This window comes from Microtus oregoni, unplaced genomic scaffold (genome assembly GCF_018167655.1).
Source record: "Microtus oregoni isolate MIOR12 unplaced genomic scaffold, Mior012 000048F_ref0000485, whole genome shotgun sequence".
NCBI lineage: Eukaryota > Metazoa > Chordata > Mammalia > Rodentia > Cricetidae > Microtus > Microtus oregoni.
Window position 1 is genome coordinate 671,875 of NW_024543222.1, and position 20,151 is coordinate 692,025.

Consider the following 20,151-nt stretch of genomic DNA (forward strand, 5'->3'; position numbering starts at 1 on the left):
AGAGAACAGGAAGGCAGAGCTAAGAGCGATGACTGAGACACAAGGCTCTAAGGTCTCACTCTTGTGCCTTTCCTGGAGCACAGAAGTCAGTCCTCACTGTAATATGGCACTAACAATCCTGGTCTTCTTATTTTTATTATCATCATATTCATTCCCACTGGGGCTTAGAAGTGACAAACTTTTTGTCACCTGGGCTCGATGCAATGCTGCGAGTGGATAAAGCAAGCAGCTACAAAGTCCGCACAGGCCCCACCCAGACATCCAGGCTACAGAAGACTCAGATAACTCCAAAGAGAGTCAGCAGGGGTCCCTCTTCAGCCACCTCCATGTTTCGGGGGACCATCTGGTGTTTTTGTCTGTCTAGAGTTCTTTGCAAAATACCTCTCATTATCCCACTGTGATTAACCCTCTGTACTTCTGGGATTGCAGAAGGACGACCCGAGCCAAATGGACCGGTACCTAGTACATGGTGACGAATACAAGGCTCTTCGTGATGCAGTGGGCAAAGCTGTGCTCCAGTGCAAGACCCTGGACATTGGGGCTGCTCTGACGGTAAGATGCGCCTGGACTTCTCTCTGGTACCCTGGATATTAGGGCTGACTGACGGTAAGATGCGTCTGGACTTCTCTCTGGTACCCTGGATATTAGGGCTGACTGACGGTAAGATGCGTCTGGACTTCTCTCTGGTTCCAGGAGGGACTCCCTGGAGGCCTGCATCTTCCTTCACATATGTCAAACAATAGACTGTGCAACTGAGCAGCCCCTAGAGTAACACTGCACTAGCAATCAGATGTGCCTGCCTCCTGCCCTACAAGGGAAGCCTATGGCTGGAACGTGTGTAGTGACACTTGAGCTGGCCTGGCGGTACCGAGACTCTGGTGAGCAGCTGCTCCAGGCTCACTCAGGACTGAAGGAGGCCGGCACTCCTCACAAAGTTCCTCTGGAGAGTCGTGGCTCACACATGCTCCTGACTGCTCTGAGGATGATGCCAGGGTTTTATTCCTACCTTCAAACTGTTCTCTCTGCCTGTGTGAGTCTCTGCTCACTCTGCCATTGTGTTGAGAAGGGAAATCAGACACTGTCTCCGCTTAGGAAACAGTCACCAAGGGGACAAATGCTGGCTGTCTAGCAATGTGCGTGAACCACGGAACCCCAGAGCTGTGGCCAGAAGATGCTCCCCTTCCTCAGATATGTTCAGGGTCAAGGGCCTGAGAAGAGCTATGTGACCTCTGAACCTCACTTGAGGTCTTTGCCTTTGCAGGCCTGCGGAAGCCCCGAAGCCCAGCAGACGGCCTACTTACTGCTGGCCTTGTACAGAGAGGTGGCTTCTATGTACCATTCCCGCAACACCTCCCTCCATCCAAAACCAGAGGTGAGCAGTCCAGCACAGCAGGGCTTTGTGTCTGCAACCTCATCTCTGAGAGGGATTTCTGAATTAAAGTCACAAACACAAATTAGGCCCATAATTCTCTATGATAGAGGTTTTCAACCTTACTTACTAGATGGAAGACCTATTTTCACTTTAACCCAAAGCTTGCAGAATTACAACTAAAATTGAGTTCAAAACTATAAGATAACATGGAACTGTTTCTATGTGAGGTCTCTTCTCTGAGGAACTGTCCTTCAACTGTGATCGTTCATCCACATTTACCTTGATGTTTGCTATTAAAATGTGGATGATAAGGCACAAACCATGAAATTTCAGTGTTGTTCTGTGTTTTCTGCAGTCCTTGGGATGGCACTGTGCATGCTGGGTCTGTGCAGATCACAGCATCTCAGTGGGTCTGTTTTTTTTGTTTCTGTTTTTGAGCCAGGCCATCCTCAAACTCATGAACCTCCTTCCTCTCCTTCCATGTCCAGGGACTACACATGTGCATTATCACACCCATGTACAATGTTGGGGCATGTTGTTTCTTTGCTTTTTGATACAAGGTATCATGGAGTCTGAGCTAGTTTTAAACTTGAACTTCTGATTCTCCTACTTCTGCCTCCCAAAGGCTCACACGTGTACACTGTGCCCAGCCCTACAATGTTGTTTTGAAACATGTTAATGTTAAAACATCTTCCTCATCAGCAATGCGAGGCTATGAAGGAATTCATTGAGGAAAGCAAGATCCTTTCCGCTCCTGACATTGGCTGCTTTGCCAAGTCGCTAGTGGATAATGCTCTGCCCCTGCTGCGGACCAGCTCTGCTCACAGCAGCCTGGAAGGAACAGTGACTGAAATGGCCGTCCATGCTGCAATCATATTCTTGTGCGGACAAAACAGAGTCTTGGCGCCCCTGAGGAACTTGGCCTTCGATCCGGCCAACATGGCAGTAAGATCACTTCAGTTTTCCCTCTGTATCTTCAGGGCTTCGTCCCTGTGGACAGCAAACCTGTGGACTTGGGAACCGTCAAACCCATGTGTTTTATTTTAATCCATCTGCCCACAGTGGGGGTGGGAACTTGGCCTCCCTCTGCTGTCTCCCCGAGACTTCTGAGCATTGTAGTATTCAGATTAGGCTGAAATAAGTGATACAGTCTGGGTAGTCCAACTGTGGCGGTCTTCACACTGGAGAGGCCGCGAGCTCCAGAGCTGCTCAGTTCATGAGGCCTCTGTAGTCCCAACCTGACACTGAAGGCCCAGAGGATTCCTGGGGAGACACTGATGTTGTTTACAGATGGCAGCAGTAGCAACAGGCAGATGAACTCTTCAATAACACATAAGCAGTAGATGAACTTGCCAGCACGATGGGAAGGGAAACAGGCAAAGAACAAAGCTTTCCCAGGACGTCCTCTCACATGGAAAGATGCCACTCACATTTCGTGTGGCTGTTCCCAGTTCAAATAACCTCATTATGAAAATCCCTCATTTGTATGCCCAGCGGTTTATCTCTTAGCTGATTCCAGATCCATCAGACTGAAGCCAAGATTAGCCACCACAGGCATCCCTGATAAATAGTTTTAGGCTGACAAATCAAGGCCTTCCTTGCTCTGGCCCATAGTTCTAAGGCCACATTGTCACTTATCCTGACCTGTCCTGATTTGGTCTTTCAGAATGCTTTCCTCCCAACAATGCCTGAAGACCTGCTGGTTCAAGCCAGGGGCTGGACGGGTCTGGAAGGTGTCCACTGGTACAGTAAGTGTTGGCATTGTGCTCCTCTGAGCACAGATGATCAGCCTGTGACTACACAGGCCTTGGGTTATGCTTGGGGTCCACAGTTGCCTTTGGTGATCTGCAGGACAACAGGGTTATACAGGATCCAAGATCTGCTTGCCATGTGGGCCTTACCCTCTTACATCTGAGTCCAGGCAAGGGGCCTTTTCATCGTGCTTTCCAGAACATTCCATTTGGGAGAAGGGAATTGAAACATTGTGAAACTCATACAAAGACAGCATAATACAGCAGTTTCTGACCCAAAGATAGCTCTTCTGATGTACAGAACTGGAAGGCAAGTCACGTGACAAAAGGCTTTGTGTGAATTTTGATGTTGCTTTGAATAAATAATCTTTTAAAGTATTTGTAACGTTGTGGCCAATAACAATAATAAATTCGAAGAAAAGAAAGGAGGAAAATACTAGCCACCATACTGCCAAGTTAACTACATATGAATCAGGAATCTAATTTCTCTTGGTTTCTAAAACTAAAGTCAGACATTTCTCACTACCACATGCATAATAGCACAGGGCACATGTCAGACGCGGGCTTACAATACACCGGGTAGTTCAGTTCCTACAGACACTCTGAGGTCGTATTATCCTTGGTCAGGATCAGAAGGGCATAGTGGGCCCCAGTGGGTCATGTGGCCCCTTACTAGCTAATGTGTGTCCTATTCTTTTAACAGATTGTCCCAATGGCCATCCGTGCTCTGTAGGAGAGGTGAGTTTTGGTGTTTGGCTGGGTGGAAGGTCAAAATATGCTTCCCCGTTCTGAGAATAGGTGGGGGGGATGAAACCTTGCTCTCTGGTGAACCACAGGCTTGCTCTGAGGACCACTCAGGGAATTCCAATAAGACTGACTGCTGAGGGCTGTTCTCCCATGGTCTTCATGCAGCACCGTGGGCAGGCAGGCTCCACTGGGGGCCTGCTCTATGATTTTCAGGACAGGCAGCAGCATGCTTGGTGTCTGTGCAGTAGATTTTAGTGCCAACACCTACGGGAAGAGGGACAAGCTACAATGTTTCCAGACATTGTCTCAAGGCCATGGACCCCAAAGGGCTGCTGGTTTGCAGTCATGGATTCCTCAGACCGCACAGCAGGGGTCAGGGAATGGGAAAGACATCCAGGAGTAGGCCCATGTAGAAGAAGGAATGTTATCGCCATCAGTGAAAATCCATGTCCACCCTAGGCTCTGTGCTTGCTGAGTACCGGGGCTACCAGGTTAGGGTGACACACGCTTACTAAAGATGAGACATGGAGGTTAAAATCCAGAAGCAATTGCTCACCTTTTCTAAGATTCATATACTTGCTTGTCTGTGAAATGTGGTAGAAAGAGGCTCTTCCCCAGGCTGCTCTGAGCTATGGAGTTCTACACTCTGGAGAACTGTGGCTGCTTTAGTGTGCTATGGGCCATGTCTTGTAGAACATATGCACACCATCTAAGTTTTTTCTGGTTTTCCAAGACAGGGTTTTTCTGGCTTTCCTGAAACTCAATTTTGTAGACCAGGCTGGCCTTGAACTCACAGAGATCTGTCTGCCTCTGCCTCCCAAGTGCTGGGATTAAAGGTGTGCACCATCACCACCCAGCTCCTTTTAACTCTTTTAAGGAGTTAATAAATATTAAGTTTGTAAATATTATGGTTGTATTTAAAAAAAAATAAAATATAAGTCTTGCCTGGCAATGGTAGCGCAAACCTTTAATCCCAGCACTTGGGAGGCAGAGGCATGTGGATCTCTGTGAGTTTAAGGCCAACCTGATCTACAGAATAAGTGCCAGGACAGGCAGTAAAGGGACAAAGAGAAACCCTGTCTAAACAAAAACAAAACAAACAAACTAAAAAATAAATAAAAATAAAAATCTCCCTTGGATATAAAAGATCATGCTGGAAGCAAGTAACAGCCTGAATGTATCCTGGTGTTAGACCCTGAAGCCCTATGATGAGTATACACGACCAGGAAAGGGAAAAAGAGCTGGGTATGAGAAAGCAAATCCCCATTTGCTTAAGTCTGCTTTTGATAAAAAGTCTGCATTTGCCCACGGTTAACATATTACATAGTGTCCACCTTGTCCCCATATCACACCCCCGATATATACACGCACAGATGAAGCAACCCCAGTGACCTCCTATGGCTGAGCAGGGTTGCTACACAGCGGCAGTCATGCATGAAACATTACTGTTCACTCTAGTGCGGCAAGCCAATAGAGCAGAGCTTCTGTCCGGACTGCCAAGCTCCGATTGGAGGCCTCAATCATAATCCACTCCCGGGCTTCCATCCTATCAGGTACGTGAGCTGCTCCTCCTAGTAACTGGCCCTGGGCTTCAGGACTGTTTCTACTCTTTCTCCTAAACTGTCACTCACTTGTGACAGTATCATACGTCTGGATCTATGTAATGCTCGCCACCAGGGCCAAGGTCCCTGTCATCAGGAAACCATAAGGTGCTGTCACTGGTCTTAAACACAGAGGGCCTGCACACTAATACTTGCTAATACAGACATGCTCTGTGGGTCCTTGGGCTTACTCCTTGTAGAGGTTTGTGTCTGTAAGCAGATGTCCTGATTCAGGACAGAGGCTCCAACCAACTGGAACAGGATCTGCCTGTCTCAGCACACGCTGCCTGACTTACACTGGAAACTATCTTAGTTCTCTCTCATCTCCTTCCCACCCACCTGTAGTTTGGGGGTTTAGTTTGGCTTTTATTTTATATTGTTTTGTTTTGCTTTTAACATAAGATCTCATACTTGGCAGTCCTGGTACTTGCTATGTGGCCCAGGCCTGTCTCAGCCTCTTGAGTGCTAGGATTACAGGGAAATGTCACCACACCTGACTTGTTTTTGTTTTTCAAGATGAAGGATGCATAATTGGACTTGTTAAATACTGTCCTGCCCTGGTCTGGTCTAAAACCCTTAATGAAAGTTGTCCCTTCTATAAGGGGGCACAGGAATTAAGGAGAATGACATCTTTCCCGTATGCTTGGCATCATCTAGATCGTCCACAGTGCCTGTCACAGTATGAGCATTGTAGAAAGACTTTTCCTAGTGCACTGTTAGGGAACAGGGACAAGAAAGCAAAGCTGCCTGGCTTTGGTTTATAGTTGCTTGGCTTTGAAAGGACAGAGGGTCTGTTCCAGCAGATGTCACAGTCTAAATAGCAGTCTGCTCCCCAGCTTCTGACACAGTGCAGCTGGTCACACCCTTAGGATTGGTTGGTGGGGCTGATGCAGTCCATATATTCTGGTCCATCTGTGTGGTCAAAGCTTACAATACTCCAGCTGCTCATCTCCAAGACCTAGCAGAGTTCTCCACATGCAATATCTTTGCAACTGAGTGCACACACTGCATCTGCCACCCTCTACACATGATGTGAAATGGTCTGCAGACCTCGGATCCCAGGTTACGACTGGGGAAATGAGAAGAACGTGGAAAATACAAGCATGGGCACAAAATGTCCCCACTCCAGCTGCCCAGAGATGACGCCTGCTTCTGACCTGACGCCTTCTCAGGGATCAGCAGCAGTGGCCATTTCCCGTACCCCTTTAAACTGAGTCCTCGGGGAGTCGGCCAGCCAGAAGGCAGGTCTGAAAAGAAAATGATGCATAGGCAGGTGTCCCAGGCTAGAAAAAGGACTTTCAATGTTGTTGTTTCCTCGGAGCATGGAGCCCTATCTCCCAGTCCTGAGGGTCTGAGATGCTCCTGTAGCTAGGAAGAGCAGCCTCTTTCAATCTCTCCCTTGTCTCTTCTCTTCCTTTCCAGTATTAATGAGGACAGAACACAGACCGGCCACGTGCTGGGCGACTCACAGCCCAGTGGTGAAGCAGTGGCATGTGACCGAGGGCTGTCCCCAGTGGTCTTCATTCTCACCCGGCTACTCACTCACTTGGCTATGCTTGTGGGAGCCACTCAGAATCCCCAGGTACTTGTGATCAGCTGCTACACAGGGGAGGATCCTGCTGTTGTTTCCAGTCAGCCCTTTGCTCATCAGGGTCTGTGAAGTATGAGTGTGTTGTTGGTACCCAATCTGCCAGGTAAAAGAAACCTAACGTCTCCTAGCCTTCTCCACCACAGCATGGACTGGGATGAGTGCTTGTCAGATTATATAATATCCTTTCTTTGCTATTTCCCAGACATAGTCACTCTGTAGCCCTGGCTGTCCTAGAACTCACTCTGTAGACCAGGCTGGCCTCAAAATTACAGAGATCTGTCTATCTCTGCCTCCCAAGTGCTGGGATTATTAATGGCCTGCACAACCACTGCCCAGCAGAATTTTATTTTTTATTAATATTTTTTCACAGTGCTCCAGAAGTCATAGTTCTATTACTGAAGCCCAGTTTATTTGAACTGATACCAACAATTTTCTACATTTCTGAGACTAGAGGTCAGCTATACAGACATGTCAGCACAGATTCACTTTCCAAGTGCAGCATGGGGAAGCTACGGTCATCTGTGCTGCATCTCCCTCACTGTAGCATTAGCCAAGAGGGGGGAAGTTCAAGGTTGAGGCCATCTACTCTCAGACAACACCACAGGCTGCTTTACCTGTTTTTTCCACCTTTGCTGATACATCACACAGAAGCCATGCTGGTGTCCTTCTCTTCCTGGCCTCTCCTGAGCTCACCACCTCCTCTTACACGAAGTGTTCTGAACTTTTGTTTTGTTACTCACAGGCCCTGATCAGAATCATTAAGCCTCAGGTCCAGGACCCACAAGGCTTCCTGCAGCAGCACATCCAGAAAAACCTGGAACAGCTAAACAAGATGCTGGGCAGGAGTGCAGACGAGACTACACATGTGGTACACCTCATCCTGCACTGTTTGCTCCAGGAACGGCACCCCACGTTTGGCCAGGGTAAGCAAAGGGGCAAAGGCTAAGCTGGGCTGAGGGGTCACTTCCCATGGCTCCTGAGCGAGTAAACTAAACTTGAGCTAAGCACAGTAACCTGGAACCCTAGTACTTGGGAAGCTGAGGCAGGAGGATTGTTGTGAATTCGAGACCAGTATGGGCTTCACAGTAAACTTCTTTAATAAACAGAGAGGGGATGGGAGAAAAAGCATAAACTCTTACTGGGGCAGAGAGGCTGCTCTGTTCCCCCATCCATCCACATACCTAAAAAGGACCTCTGACCTCTGCTTCTCAGGACTGTTTACCACAAGTAAAAACCCACTGTGTTGGAGACACGTGTCCTCCAAAGCAGGCGATGTGTGTCCAAGAGTCAGTCACTGTCCTTGCTTCTGCTCATTACTAAAACTTCCATGGCTGTGCGCTAGCCCCAGAGTTGACAGCGCACCGTTTCCATGTACACAGTGCACTCAAGACAAAGCAAGCCTCAAAGTCTACTAGGAAAGGCAGTAAATGTCACTGCAGATGGCATTATTTGTTTTTTTTTATTTTGTTTTGGTTTTATGTTTTGTTTTGATTTTTTTTTTCAGTTTTTCTGTAGCTTTGAAGCCTGTCCTAGAACTAGCTCTTAATAGACCAGGCTGGCCTCATACTCACAGAGATCCGCCTACCTCTGCCTCCCGAGTGCTGGGATTAAAGGCGTGCGCCACCACTGCCCGGCCTCACTGTGCTACTTTATAATAAGGCAGCGACGATAAAAAGTGCCACCTGCAAACAGAGCACTCATTCCTCTGGGCCTCCCTCCCAGTCAGCATTGCAGGGAATTTGTTCCATGGGTTTTAGTTGTCCTGTGATTTCACACAAATGACAGAGTCCTAGAAGGCTCCACCACTCAGGATCTGCACCACCTTCATGGGTCCTGCCTGCTCTGCCTGGTGGTCTGAGGGGTAGTAGCTGGAGTAGCTAATGGTGGCACTGGCCTCTGTCACTGTTCCTGGGCTTGTGATTTTTAGGTTCTGTCCTTAGTACTTTTGTTCAAATGGCTTTGTGGTGGCAGCAATCAGTCAGAGGACATGTCTGAGGTTGAAATGCTGTCACAAAGGTGGGAACAGCAGAGACTGCGTCCGGGACAGTTCACATCCTTAGGGAACTCAGGAAAGGGCTTACTTCCCCCACATAGGACTTTCTAGTGGCAGTTACTTTGTGCTTGCTGTATGCAGGCTGCTACGGCTCTTGTTCTAGAGCAACCCACACGTTCTTATGTTATTTGTAGATGTGTTAAATTTTAATGCAGAACTGTCCACCAAAGCATCCAGAAACAACTGGGAGAAGCATCTTGAAGCTCTAATTCTGCCTGAATTGGAGGTGAGCTGTGACGGTCACTCAGCACTTCTCTAGGATAGGTAGGGGTCTCCCACATATCTGTCGAGCAATCCTTGCCCATCATCCCTGGGGAAGAGCTGCAGGATCCTCTACCTAGGTTCAAATTTCAGTGTCCTCATCCTCCAGCTTTTTATTGTCACTGTAGACAGCAGCACCTGAGGGTGGGGACCAGACATTCTATCCTGTAGAGACCTGCTGGGATGCACAGTAGTCGAGGATGAATGACCCTTCTGTCAGAGGGGAGCAATGCACAGCACAAATAAAGTGAGGAAAGAAAAGCAACAGGTGTGGTCCTCTTCATCCCCTGTGCACAGGGAGGGAACCCCTACAACAGGTACTGTTGGATCACAGCAGAAACCAGCAACGGGACAGGCAAGACAAGGAGGGCAGCCACAGTGAGTTACTAGGTGTCCCAGCCTGTGTGCCTCAGTTGGAAAATTCTGTGCCATTTTCTTCACCCAGCATCTTGACCAAACCTTGGCAGCTGTAAATGCTCTTATCAGCCAAGATGAGCGCATCAGCTCCAACCCCGTGGCCAAAATCATATACAGGGACCCAGCAACCTTCTTGCCTCACTTGCCCCAAAAGAGTGTGGTTCACTGTTCGAAGATTTGGAGCTGCAGGAAGAAAATCACAGTGGAGTACCTGCGGCATATTGTGGAACAGAAAAACGGCAAAGAAACAGTGCCTGTCCTCTGGCGCTTCCTCCAGAAGGTACAAGTGACACCCAGGTGACCTAGCATTTTCTGTGCAGATGATCCCCAGGACCGAATAAACCCTGAACCTTTGTTCAGAATAGTGGTTCCTAGGGTGGAGCTCTGAGCAGAACATGGACAGCAGGAGACTCAAGGAAAGAGGGAGGGAGGTCTTCAGCCCTGGCTTGCAGTCTCAGGCAGTCTGAAGCAGAGTCACATGTAAAATACATAACGAGTTGGTCAGTGGTCACCTGAAGAGAACTTGAGGGCCAGGAGACTACTTGGCCACTCAGCAACAACACTGAAGGTACAGGTCTCGAGCCATGTCTCCTCCTCGTAGCTTGGAGCAGGTGACCATCTGCAGAGCCTGCTCACTGCAAATATTATTAGTATGTAAAATCTTCCTCCCAACCAGTAGACCGTCTAGGCACAGACTGAAGTAGGAATGTGGGCTGGAAGCAGGGTGAAGAGCTATGAGATGCAGTAATCCTGTCTAAGACCCAGAAACACTCGCAGTTCCTGTACCCACTGGGGTCCTCCAGCACAGTGGTCTTTTTATTTCACTGAAGACCAGTGTTTGCAGCCAGCAAGTGATTCAGAAACTTCTGGTGTTCACAGAAGAAATGTCCTCATGTCAACACTGTGACTTCTCTTGGGTAGTTTTCTTTGGATGAGAAGGCTGGGGTCTGAGGCTTTGAAACAATAGCCACCACTAACTGCTGGTAACATGGGCATAAGAAACCAGTTCTTTAGCTTCTCTTTATAGTTTAATAATGATAACTATTAAACATAATAATATACACAGGTAAAGGGGCCTGTGGGGCATTTCTATAGATGCACACAGAACACACTGGTGATGCCCCCTTCTTTGCCAACCTTTCTACCTCTCTCCTCCATCTGCTGCTCCACAGATGGGCTGAGAAAGCGGTTACCTGATCAAATCCCTGTCTTTCTGTCCACATGGAGCGCTCTGAGGTGGTCCCTGGAGATCAGTGGAGTAGAGCAGTGATTGCCATCCTTCCTCTAAGTCAACTTCCCTTAGCCCGTACATATGAGTATCTGGTGCTTATCTTTCTGTATCTGACTTATTTCATTTAATAAAGTGACCTCCTGGGGCAGGAGAGATGAATCAGTCATTGAGAGCACTGGTTGCTCTTCCACAAGATCTGAGTTCAATTCCCAGCACCCATATGGCGGCTCACAACCATCTATAGTGGGATGTGACAACATCTACTGGCGTGCAGACAGCCATGCACAGAGCACTCTTGTACATAAAATACATAAATCTTAAAGACAAATAAATGTAAAGTGACCTCTAAGCCAACTGTATCCATTTTTGTGCTGATGGCAGGACTGTATCCATCCTATGTTCGGAGGTTGCGTGTCCACCTCTGAGACATACACCACACGTTCTCTGCCCATTCATCTGCTGACAGGCATCTGGGCTGAGGCTGTCTTAGCTGTTGTGTGTACTCATGTGACCTCATTTCTGTGAGTGCAGAACCAGAAGAAAGGATATACTGTGTGGTGATTAATGTTTAATTTTTGAGGATGCTCCATACTTTTTGCCATGATAGCTGTTCATATTTATACTCTACTAGCAATGCTAATCCCTTTTCTGCACATCCTGGCCAGCATCTGTCCCTTGCTGTTTTCTCACTCACCTGCTGACTGGGTGAGATGGTTTTCCATCTGACAGGTGCGTTTGGATTCCTGTCCAGAAACCACTCCTTAACCAGCATGTTTCCCTGTTTCTTCTGGAAGTTTTGGGTCCTACAGTTAGTTATTTCGTCTATCCTGGGTTGATGTTTTACTGGATGAGACAGGATGCAGTCTTCAAGGCAGCTTGGTCCCGTTGGATCTTGGTACATAGGTTTGGCTCTGGGTGGGCTGTGTGTAGAACAGTGTAACCCTGCAATCCATTGGGTTCATAGTGAAAGAATGGGGTGGCCCTTACTTGTATTTAAATTCTAAGGTACATCCCTATGTAAGATTTTTATCTTACATAGGGATGTAAGATAAGACCAGATTGGATCAGCAGCACCAATCCCCCACAAAGAATACGTGTCTGACAGCATTTCTTAGATTAATCAGAGGCATCACTATTACCCATCTTCCTTTCTGCAGGAAGCAGAACTGAGGCTGGTGAAATTCTTGCCTGAGATCTTGGCCTTGCAAAGAGATCTAGTGAAACGATTCCAGAACGTTTCAGAAGCAGAGCACAGTTCCATCCGAGGTTTTATTGGCAGTCACCAATCAGGTATGTCTCTGCCCAAGCTCTAAGAAGAAATCAGGACCCTCTGTTTACAGAGGAAGGGACGAGGGCTCTGTTACAGGTGCCATATGTCTTGAGCTTTCAGCATGAGGTGAGGAGACAATAATTCCAGCCAGCTCGGCTGCAGCAGGACAGCACAGAGTTGGTTCTATCCAGAGATCAGAACTTGTACTGTGTGGATCAGAACTAGGCTGTACTGTTGTCATGGTTTTCACCAAATGCTTTACTCAACAGATGGGCTGAGAAAGCTGTACCATGATCGGATCACTGTCTTCCTGTCCACCTGGAACGCACTGAGGCGGTCACTGGAGACCAATGGTGAGTGTCCTCCTCCCCCAGCAGAGTGTCACACAGGATGTGCTGCACACCCTGCTCTGCGTGGAGCTCTGTTACGCCAGCACCACGCAAGCTCTCTAGGTGTCTCCATTTGGAGCCTGTCTTAGTTGGAGTGACAATTGCTGTGATGAAACAGGATGACCAAAAGCAAGTTGAGGCAAAAGGGGTTCATGTGGTTTACTTCTTCCTCAGCACTGCTCATCATCAAAGGAAGTCAAGACAGGAACTTAAGCAGGGCAGAGACCCAGAGGCAGAGCTGATGCAGAGGCCATGGAGGGCTGCTGCTTTACTGCCCTGCTCCCCAAAGCTTCCTTGGCCTTCTTTCTTATTCAATCCAGGACAACCATCCCAAATATGACAGCACCCACAATGGGCTGGGCTCTCCTCCATCCATCACTAATTAAGAAAATGACCTACAGCTGGATCTTATGGAGGCATTTTCTTAATCGAGGCTCCCTCTGGGAATCCAGCTGGTGTCAAGTTGACATAAGACTAGCCAGTACAGGATCTGAGAAGTATGATGGCATTAGAGCCTCCCTCTTCTTGAATCCAAAAACCGGGTTTCAAGAGAATTGGAATCACTGAAAACTTGCCAGCACATCTGGTAGAGGCAAGACGTTAATACCAGGTTCTTGAAGTGTGTCAGCTGGTGGGACTGTATCTGTGAGCCTCTTTCCCTCACCTTGATCAAACAGCATAGAGCAAGCCCTATCTGGCTGCTAAGGAATAACCCTGTCATTTCCAGGTGAGATCAAGCTACCAAAAGATTACTGCAGCTCCGACTTGGATCTGGATGTTGAATTTGAGGTCATCCTTCCACGGCGACGGGGCCTGGGCCTCTGTGCAACTGCCTTGGTCAGCTACTTGATTAGCCTGCACAATCAAATGGTCAACACGGTGCAGAAGTTCTCCACGGAAAACAGCAGGTGTGTGCCCAAGTCAACAGAACTTGGTGCTTGTCCAGCCCTAGGCTTCTGAGCCCCTGCCAACTTCTGCTCTTCCATGGCAGACCCTCCCTTAGCCGCTCTATCCAGAGTCCTGCGCAGACATACAGCTTTCCCCTGCTCAGTTCACAGAGCCCGAAGCAGGGGTGTCTGCATGTGTCTGCTTTTGATATCAATCATGTGTCTTGTGTCCCTCAGCTATTCTGTAGATACCTCTGAGGTTACTGACCTGCATGTCATCCACTACGACGTGGAACGGGACCTGATTCCACTGATTGTCTCCAACTGCCAGTATCAAGTGCAGCAAGGTGGAGAAACCTCACAAGAGTTTGACCTGGAGAAGATCCAGCGGCAGATCAGCAGCCGCTTCCTCCAGGGCAAGCCCAGGCTGACCCTGCAGGTAGGCTGAGCCTCTGCTAGTTATATGCTTGGTGTGTCTGTCATGAGTAAGGGACCCTTATTCATGTTTTGAGGGACACCACAGTGCACTATGAGAGCCAGTCTCTTCTGCTTCATCTCCTTGCCACCCAAAGCATGCATGGTCACAGCTCCATCAGCCTTCCTCCTGTGGTGATCTCAAGGCCTTTGGTACCACCCTCTGAAACTCAGTCTCCCAAAGGCATCCTCTGGTCTCAGTGGACTTAGCCTTCAGTTTTTCTGACATAGTTAAGGACATTACCAAAGAACTCTGCCACTGTTGCGCTGGTCCTCAGCACTCTGTGCCCGGGTACCAGTGTGCCTTCTGTGTCCTCATCCATTAACTGCCATCGCCTGTCATTTTAGCCATCTCTCCTGGCTCCCTGGATCCTCTCTGTATTTGATGCCCAGCATGGCATCCTACTGCCTCCCTTCACCTGGCACAGAAGGCCCTATGGCCTGCCTCCAGCTCAGATTTCCAGTTACCTTAACTCTATTAATTGCCTGCCCTCAGACATAGGATTCCTGCCACCAAGCAACACAGTGGCAGAGCCACATCTCTGTTCCTGATCTGCCGCCTTTCCCAGAAACACCCTGAGTAGCGGGGTCCCTCTGCTGAGGTACTGGGGGACCACTGTGGATTTCACCTCTAAGAACTTCTCTCTTCCAATTTAGGGAATACCCACCCTGGTGTACAGACATGACTGGAACTACGAGCATCTCTTCACGACCATCAAGAACAAAACGGCACAGGTGCTCTTGACAGCCCTTGTCCTTCTCTGGGAGGCTCTATCCAATCCAGATAGCTCCAGCCTCATCCTGTGTCCACTGTGAGCACTAGCGGCTCAGTGTCTTTTCAAGAACCCCAGGACTCCTGTAAGCTGGGCTTACTACACAGGAAGCAGGGCAGCAGTTCACCAAGCTTTTCTGTTCCGTTTACACAGTCATCATGAGGAGCAGATTTCTAGTAACATATCACAGCTGTGTGCGCTGAGGCTAAACAGCCAGAGAACTTAAATGTGTCCCTGCTCATTCCTAGCAAGTCTGAGAGGAAGCTGAATGGCTGTGTCCCCTCATAGGATTGTTTCTGTCTTGTTGATTTTGTTTGTTTTTCGAGGCAGGGTTTCTTGGTACAGGCTTAGCTGTGCTGGAACTAGCTCTGTAGACCAGGCTAGCCTCGAATTCACAGAGATTCATCTGCCTCCTCAGTGTTGGGAATAAAGGTGTGCACTAGCACCGCCTGGCTATAAGCTTTGTCTGAGGTTCAGTGAGTTTGTCTCCATTACTGTGGAATCTGTAGTGCTGCCTGCACTTAGTGTGCACCAAGAATCAGCCATGTGCTTTCTACTCAGCCTGTCCCAGCTGTACCTTGACCTGTGACAAAGGTATACTTTTCCCTGTTGGTGAGAAACAAGATGTCAACCACAACCCTAACCTTGCATTTTGTTCCCCAGAGCCCACTCACCAACTCAGCCATCAGTGCCATCAGAGGACAGCTGCAGTCCTACAGCGATGCCTGTGAAGCCCTGTCTGTCGTAGAAGTCACCCTGGGTTTCCTGAGTACAGCTAGTGGGGATCCTGGCATGGACCTGACTGTGTACATTCAAGATGTCCTACAGATGGGCGATCAGACAGCGCAGATCTTAAAGGTAAGCACCAGTGCTGAGCCTGAAGGAATATCCCAGGAATCCCAGTACCCTGGAGGGTGAAGCAGGAAGATTGCCAGTTCCAGGTCAGCCTGGGCTACAGAGTGAGTTCCAAGTCATAGTATGCTACTAAGCAAGACCTCAAAGCAGAGAGGGGAGTCCTATTGGAAGGCGTTGCATGGGAAATCACATGACCCTCCCAGAAGCTCCAGATTCCTACCTAATTCCACCATGCATCCATGTCAGAAACCCAGAAAGGGGAACATCAAGAGCGTTCCTCACACAACCAGTCCAGCATGCACACAGCACACTCGAGAAGGAGACTGACCATCTAGGCTGTCACCATCTGTGAGCAGTGCAGATCTGCACAATGTGTGATGTCACAACTCTCTGCGGCAGAACTTGGGGACTGTGAGGGGTGGGTCAGCTCCTTTGTGGATGTGACCGTCTCATGACAAGGGAAACAGAATGAGTTCAAGACAGAAGTGGGGGGACGTGCCTATGGTGTGCACTTAGACTCCTTAGTGCACAGGGGTGACACATTGGAGCTTTGGCCTTCCACCGAGGTTCTGCTTTGCTTTCAGGCCTTAAACAGATGTCAGCTGAGACACATCATCGCCCTCTGGCAGCTCCTATCTGCACATAAGTCAGAACAGCGCCTGCGACTGAACAAAGTGAGTCCCACCTCTGCTTTCTGCTGTGGAGGGAGCAGCGAGCACCCAGGTCTTCCCAGGTCTTACTGTACAGCTTGTTGATCCTTCAGGAGCTGTTTCGGGAAATTGATGTCAAGTACAAAGAGGACCTCAGTCCGCAGCACACAAGGCTCCTCAGCACATTCCTAAATGAGGCAGGCTTGGACACCTTCCTCCTGGAGCTCCACGAGATGATCGTGCTGAAACTCAGGGGCCCCCAGGCTGAGAGCGGCTTCAACCCCAATTGGAGGTAATGGCCTTGTACAGCTGCTGGCAGAATGCCCTGCTGTCCAGTGGCTTCCCCTAGACGTGAAGATACTCCCAACTTATCCAAGACCCTTTTCCTGATAATTTTCCTTGCCTTTGCTATTTTGTACCTTTGGTTTGTTTTCAGATTTTTAAGACAGGATTTCTCTGAGTAGCTCTGGGTGTCCTAGAACGCTAGAGTTCTATGGACCAGGCTAGACCCAAACTCAGAGATCCATGTGCCTGTGCCTACAGAGATCTGGGATTGGAGTGTGTGTCCCCCTCATTCCAGGCATCCTTGGTTTTAATTTCTTGCGTTCTCTCTTTGGTTTTAGTCCCTTGTGATTAAAACAAAGCAGGAGGTTCCTGAAATGCCCAGCAGGTTTGCTTGTTGCACACGCTTGGGGACTTGTGTTTAGATCCCTGGAACCCATATTAAAATCTGGGTGTGGCTGCCTATGCCTGCAGCTCCAGCACTGGGGATGTGGGAGGGGAAGACAGAAGGACCCTGGGAACTTGCTGGCCAGCTGGAAAGAAAGTAAGTTCCAGGCTAAGTAAGAGACCCTGTCTCAAGAAATAAGGGGGGAAGTGAGAAAGTAAGACACACAATGCCGTCCTCTGACCACTGAACACACATGCACAGACATGTGCACACATTTACATACCACACAAAGGCAGGCAAACAGGAAGGAAGGCTGGGTTGTAGCTCATCGGTGGACTGTTTGCCTAGGATGCACAGAGCCCTGGGTTCATCCCTCAGTGCTACAGAGATGGAGCATGGTAACACACACCTACAATCCTGGCACTCGGGAGTTAGAAGCAGAAAAATCAGAAGTTCAAGGTCATCGTCAGCTACACAGCAGTTTGGGGCCAATGTGAACCACATGGAAACGACAAACTCATATATTTCCCTTATATCAAGTACTCTTATTATGTCACACAAATATTCACTCTAGAGTTGGTAAAAAGCCAGACCAGTGTGTACAGGCTACAGAACACACATCTCTTCCAAGCATGTCAATACATGGATCCAACACCAGTGTCTCCTCTTATCTGACACCCTGATCTGGAGACACACAGTGGCTGGGCACATTTTACACTCATCATCCATTTGTGAATGACGCCCTTGATCGTTTTTGCTTAACTGGGGACTGTTTATCTCTATTAAATTTTTATTGTATGTGTATGCTGTTTTGCTGCATACGAGCCTGTGCATCACTTTAATGCCTGATTCCCTGGGGAGGTCATAGGATTCTGACCCCCAGGAACTGGTGTTACAGAGATGTGACAAACTCTCTCTTATTCCTTGCTTTCACAGCCTCAGGGACACGCTAGTAAGTTACATGGAGACTAAAGACAGCGATGTCCTTCCAGAAGTGGAATCCCAGTTCCCAGAGGAGATCCTCATGTCCAGCTGCCTCTCAGTGTGGAAAGCGGCTGCCACACGAAAACAGGACCGTCAAGCGAGGTAGAGCAGCTCAGCCTTCAAACCTGGCTGGAGAGGAAGGTCCTCCCTACCTCCCTTCATAGCTCCCAACACAGGCTGTGCCTCTGCGTGAAGAAAACTGGGGGGCACTGCACTGGATTCCAGGCTTACACACACCATACAAGCTTTAGAGAGCCGAGCTGCTTCTGGAACACGCGCCTATCCCAAAACTTCCTCATGTGTGATGATACAAAATTGCCAATCAACTGCCTCTTGTACATTCCAGAAGTACAAAAAAGAGACCACATTCAGGTCATAACCAACTCTGACCCTCTGAAGACTGCCGGCTCTTCCCTCATAGTTCATGGCCAACACTTAACTGCAGAGAGAGTTAAAAAGCACAGGAACAGTCATTTTTTCCTATTCTATTCTATGTGTACAAAAAAGAATTTATTCTTTCTGCGCATGTATAAGAATAAATGTACATGTGCAATATGTACAGAAAGAAAACATTTATTCTTCTTTCTGTACATTTATTCTTCCTTCAAGTCCCTTAAGTTTTAAGTGCTACACACATATTTCTTGGTTTCTAAGATGTATGAAAATTGCCACACTAGCACAAGGAAATCCAAGGTGCTTGTACAAGCTGTAAGGCCATATGAACAAGAGCTAACGCTGACCCTACCATGAGCCACTGCCAAATTGCAAAGGGACAAAGTCAAACACTCACTGAGAACACTGGACTGGGGCAAAAGATGATGAATGAACTGGAGAGCAGGGACGATGGTAGCTGCTGGAGTACTTGCCTCCCATACACAGTGTCCTGGGTTCTCTCCCCAGCACTGCAAATGGGAAAGGGGACAAGGGAAAATGTTTTACAAGCCTTGGTCAGAGGTATCTGGGGGCTGGGACTATGGCTCAGTGGTGGAGCCCTTTTCTACCAAACATGGTACCCTGGAGTTCAATTGCTAGCACAGTTGAAAAGAAAGCTATTCAGGGGATACTGTGGAGAGTTACTGACTGTGTAGCTATCTAATAAGTATTAACATGATCTGAGCTTTCCTGAGCACAAACCAGTTAAAGAGAAGGCGGGAAAAGAGCCCACCCTGATCTCATGCTGTCTTTCTCACTGGACTTGATGCCTCTTTGTGTCACAATCTGCTCTGCTTCCCCTGATCCCTCTGGACTAATCCTATTCCTGGCATGCACCACATAAGAACAGCCGGTGTTCACAGCTGGAGGTCATTCCTTTCACAAAGACAGTAACTTGAACTCAAGGGCCCATGTGCTCTGAGCTGCAGAAATACAGACTGGTGGTCAGGAGCACATCCATGGGCACAGACCACCATCAAAGGTGAATCTGGACCACACCCTGTCCTGAACAACCTGCAGTAACTCATTTCAGACTGTGTTCACAGGAACAGTGATAATCTTACCCCAAACTATGAATTGCGCCTGTCCCCAGATGTCTGCATTCCAAGTTTCCTACTGAATGTATATTTCAGGGTACAGGGCCCATTGAACTTCCTAACTTGGTCTTGGATCTCCGCTGATACCTCAGATTGGGGTTTAACTCGCCCTGGCCAACAGAGGGCAGCTAAGCCCCACACTGTTTCTTGCTGTGAAGGCCTTTTTTTGGCTTTGACCTAGCTAGACATTTTTTGTCATGAAGAATTTTAATTAAGGTATTTCATTTTGTATGCTATGCTTTAAAACCTTAACTGTCTGTACAAAATGCTGTATGTACTGTCTGTGAGCAAAATACACAGATAGCCTGGCAAAAGTGAACTGCCCTATTTTTGTCAGGCCCATTTTAATAAACTTGAGCTTTACTGCTGAGAGTCCTTCTTGTGCCGGGAAGATGGCTCAGTGAGGAAGGACACTCGCTGCCAAGCCTGATGACTCCAGCTGGGACCCTGTCAGAGAAGGAAGGAACTGGTAACTTTAGTATACACACGTGTACACACACACACACACACACACACACACACACAAATTAATTTTTGAATGTTTCAATTCCTGATGGCAGAGTTTACATCTACAGCACACAGACCTTAGCCAGGCTTTTAGAAATGGTTTTGGGTTTCTGTGAATTTCCCCTGCTGTAGTATCCAG

General features: G+C 48.2%; 1 protein-coding gene across 1 annotated transcript in view; it reads left to right on the forward strand.

The window, feature by feature from the left end:
- LOC121436164 (E3 ubiquitin-protein ligase RNF213-like) overlaps positions 1-19,677 on the forward strand; it is a 95,665-nt gene extending 75,988 nt beyond the window's left edge. The window contains 19 exon segments of the mRNA XM_041635871.1: positions 430-552; positions 1,262-1,372; positions 2,075-2,317; positions 3,039-3,120; positions 3,827-3,861; positions 5,329-5,423; positions 6,894-7,053; positions 7,805-7,985; positions 9,250-9,341; positions 9,822-10,073; positions 12,182-12,314; positions 12,564-12,647; positions 13,411-13,591; positions 13,808-14,009; positions 14,702-14,779; positions 15,481-15,675; positions 16,257-16,346; positions 16,436-16,614; positions 17,929-19,677. Coding sequence (XP_041491805.1) covers positions 430-552; positions 1,262-1,372; positions 2,075-2,317; positions 3,039-3,120; positions 3,827-3,861; positions 5,329-5,423; positions 6,894-7,053; positions 7,805-7,985; positions 9,250-9,341; positions 9,822-10,073; positions 12,182-12,314; positions 12,564-12,647; positions 13,411-13,591; positions 13,808-14,009; positions 14,702-14,779; positions 15,481-15,675; positions 16,257-16,346; positions 16,436-16,614; positions 17,929-18,082 — 2,670 coding nt within the window. The 3' untranslated portion in view covers positions 18,083-19,677.
- The last annotated feature ends 474 nt before the right edge of the window (positions 19,678-20,151 follow it).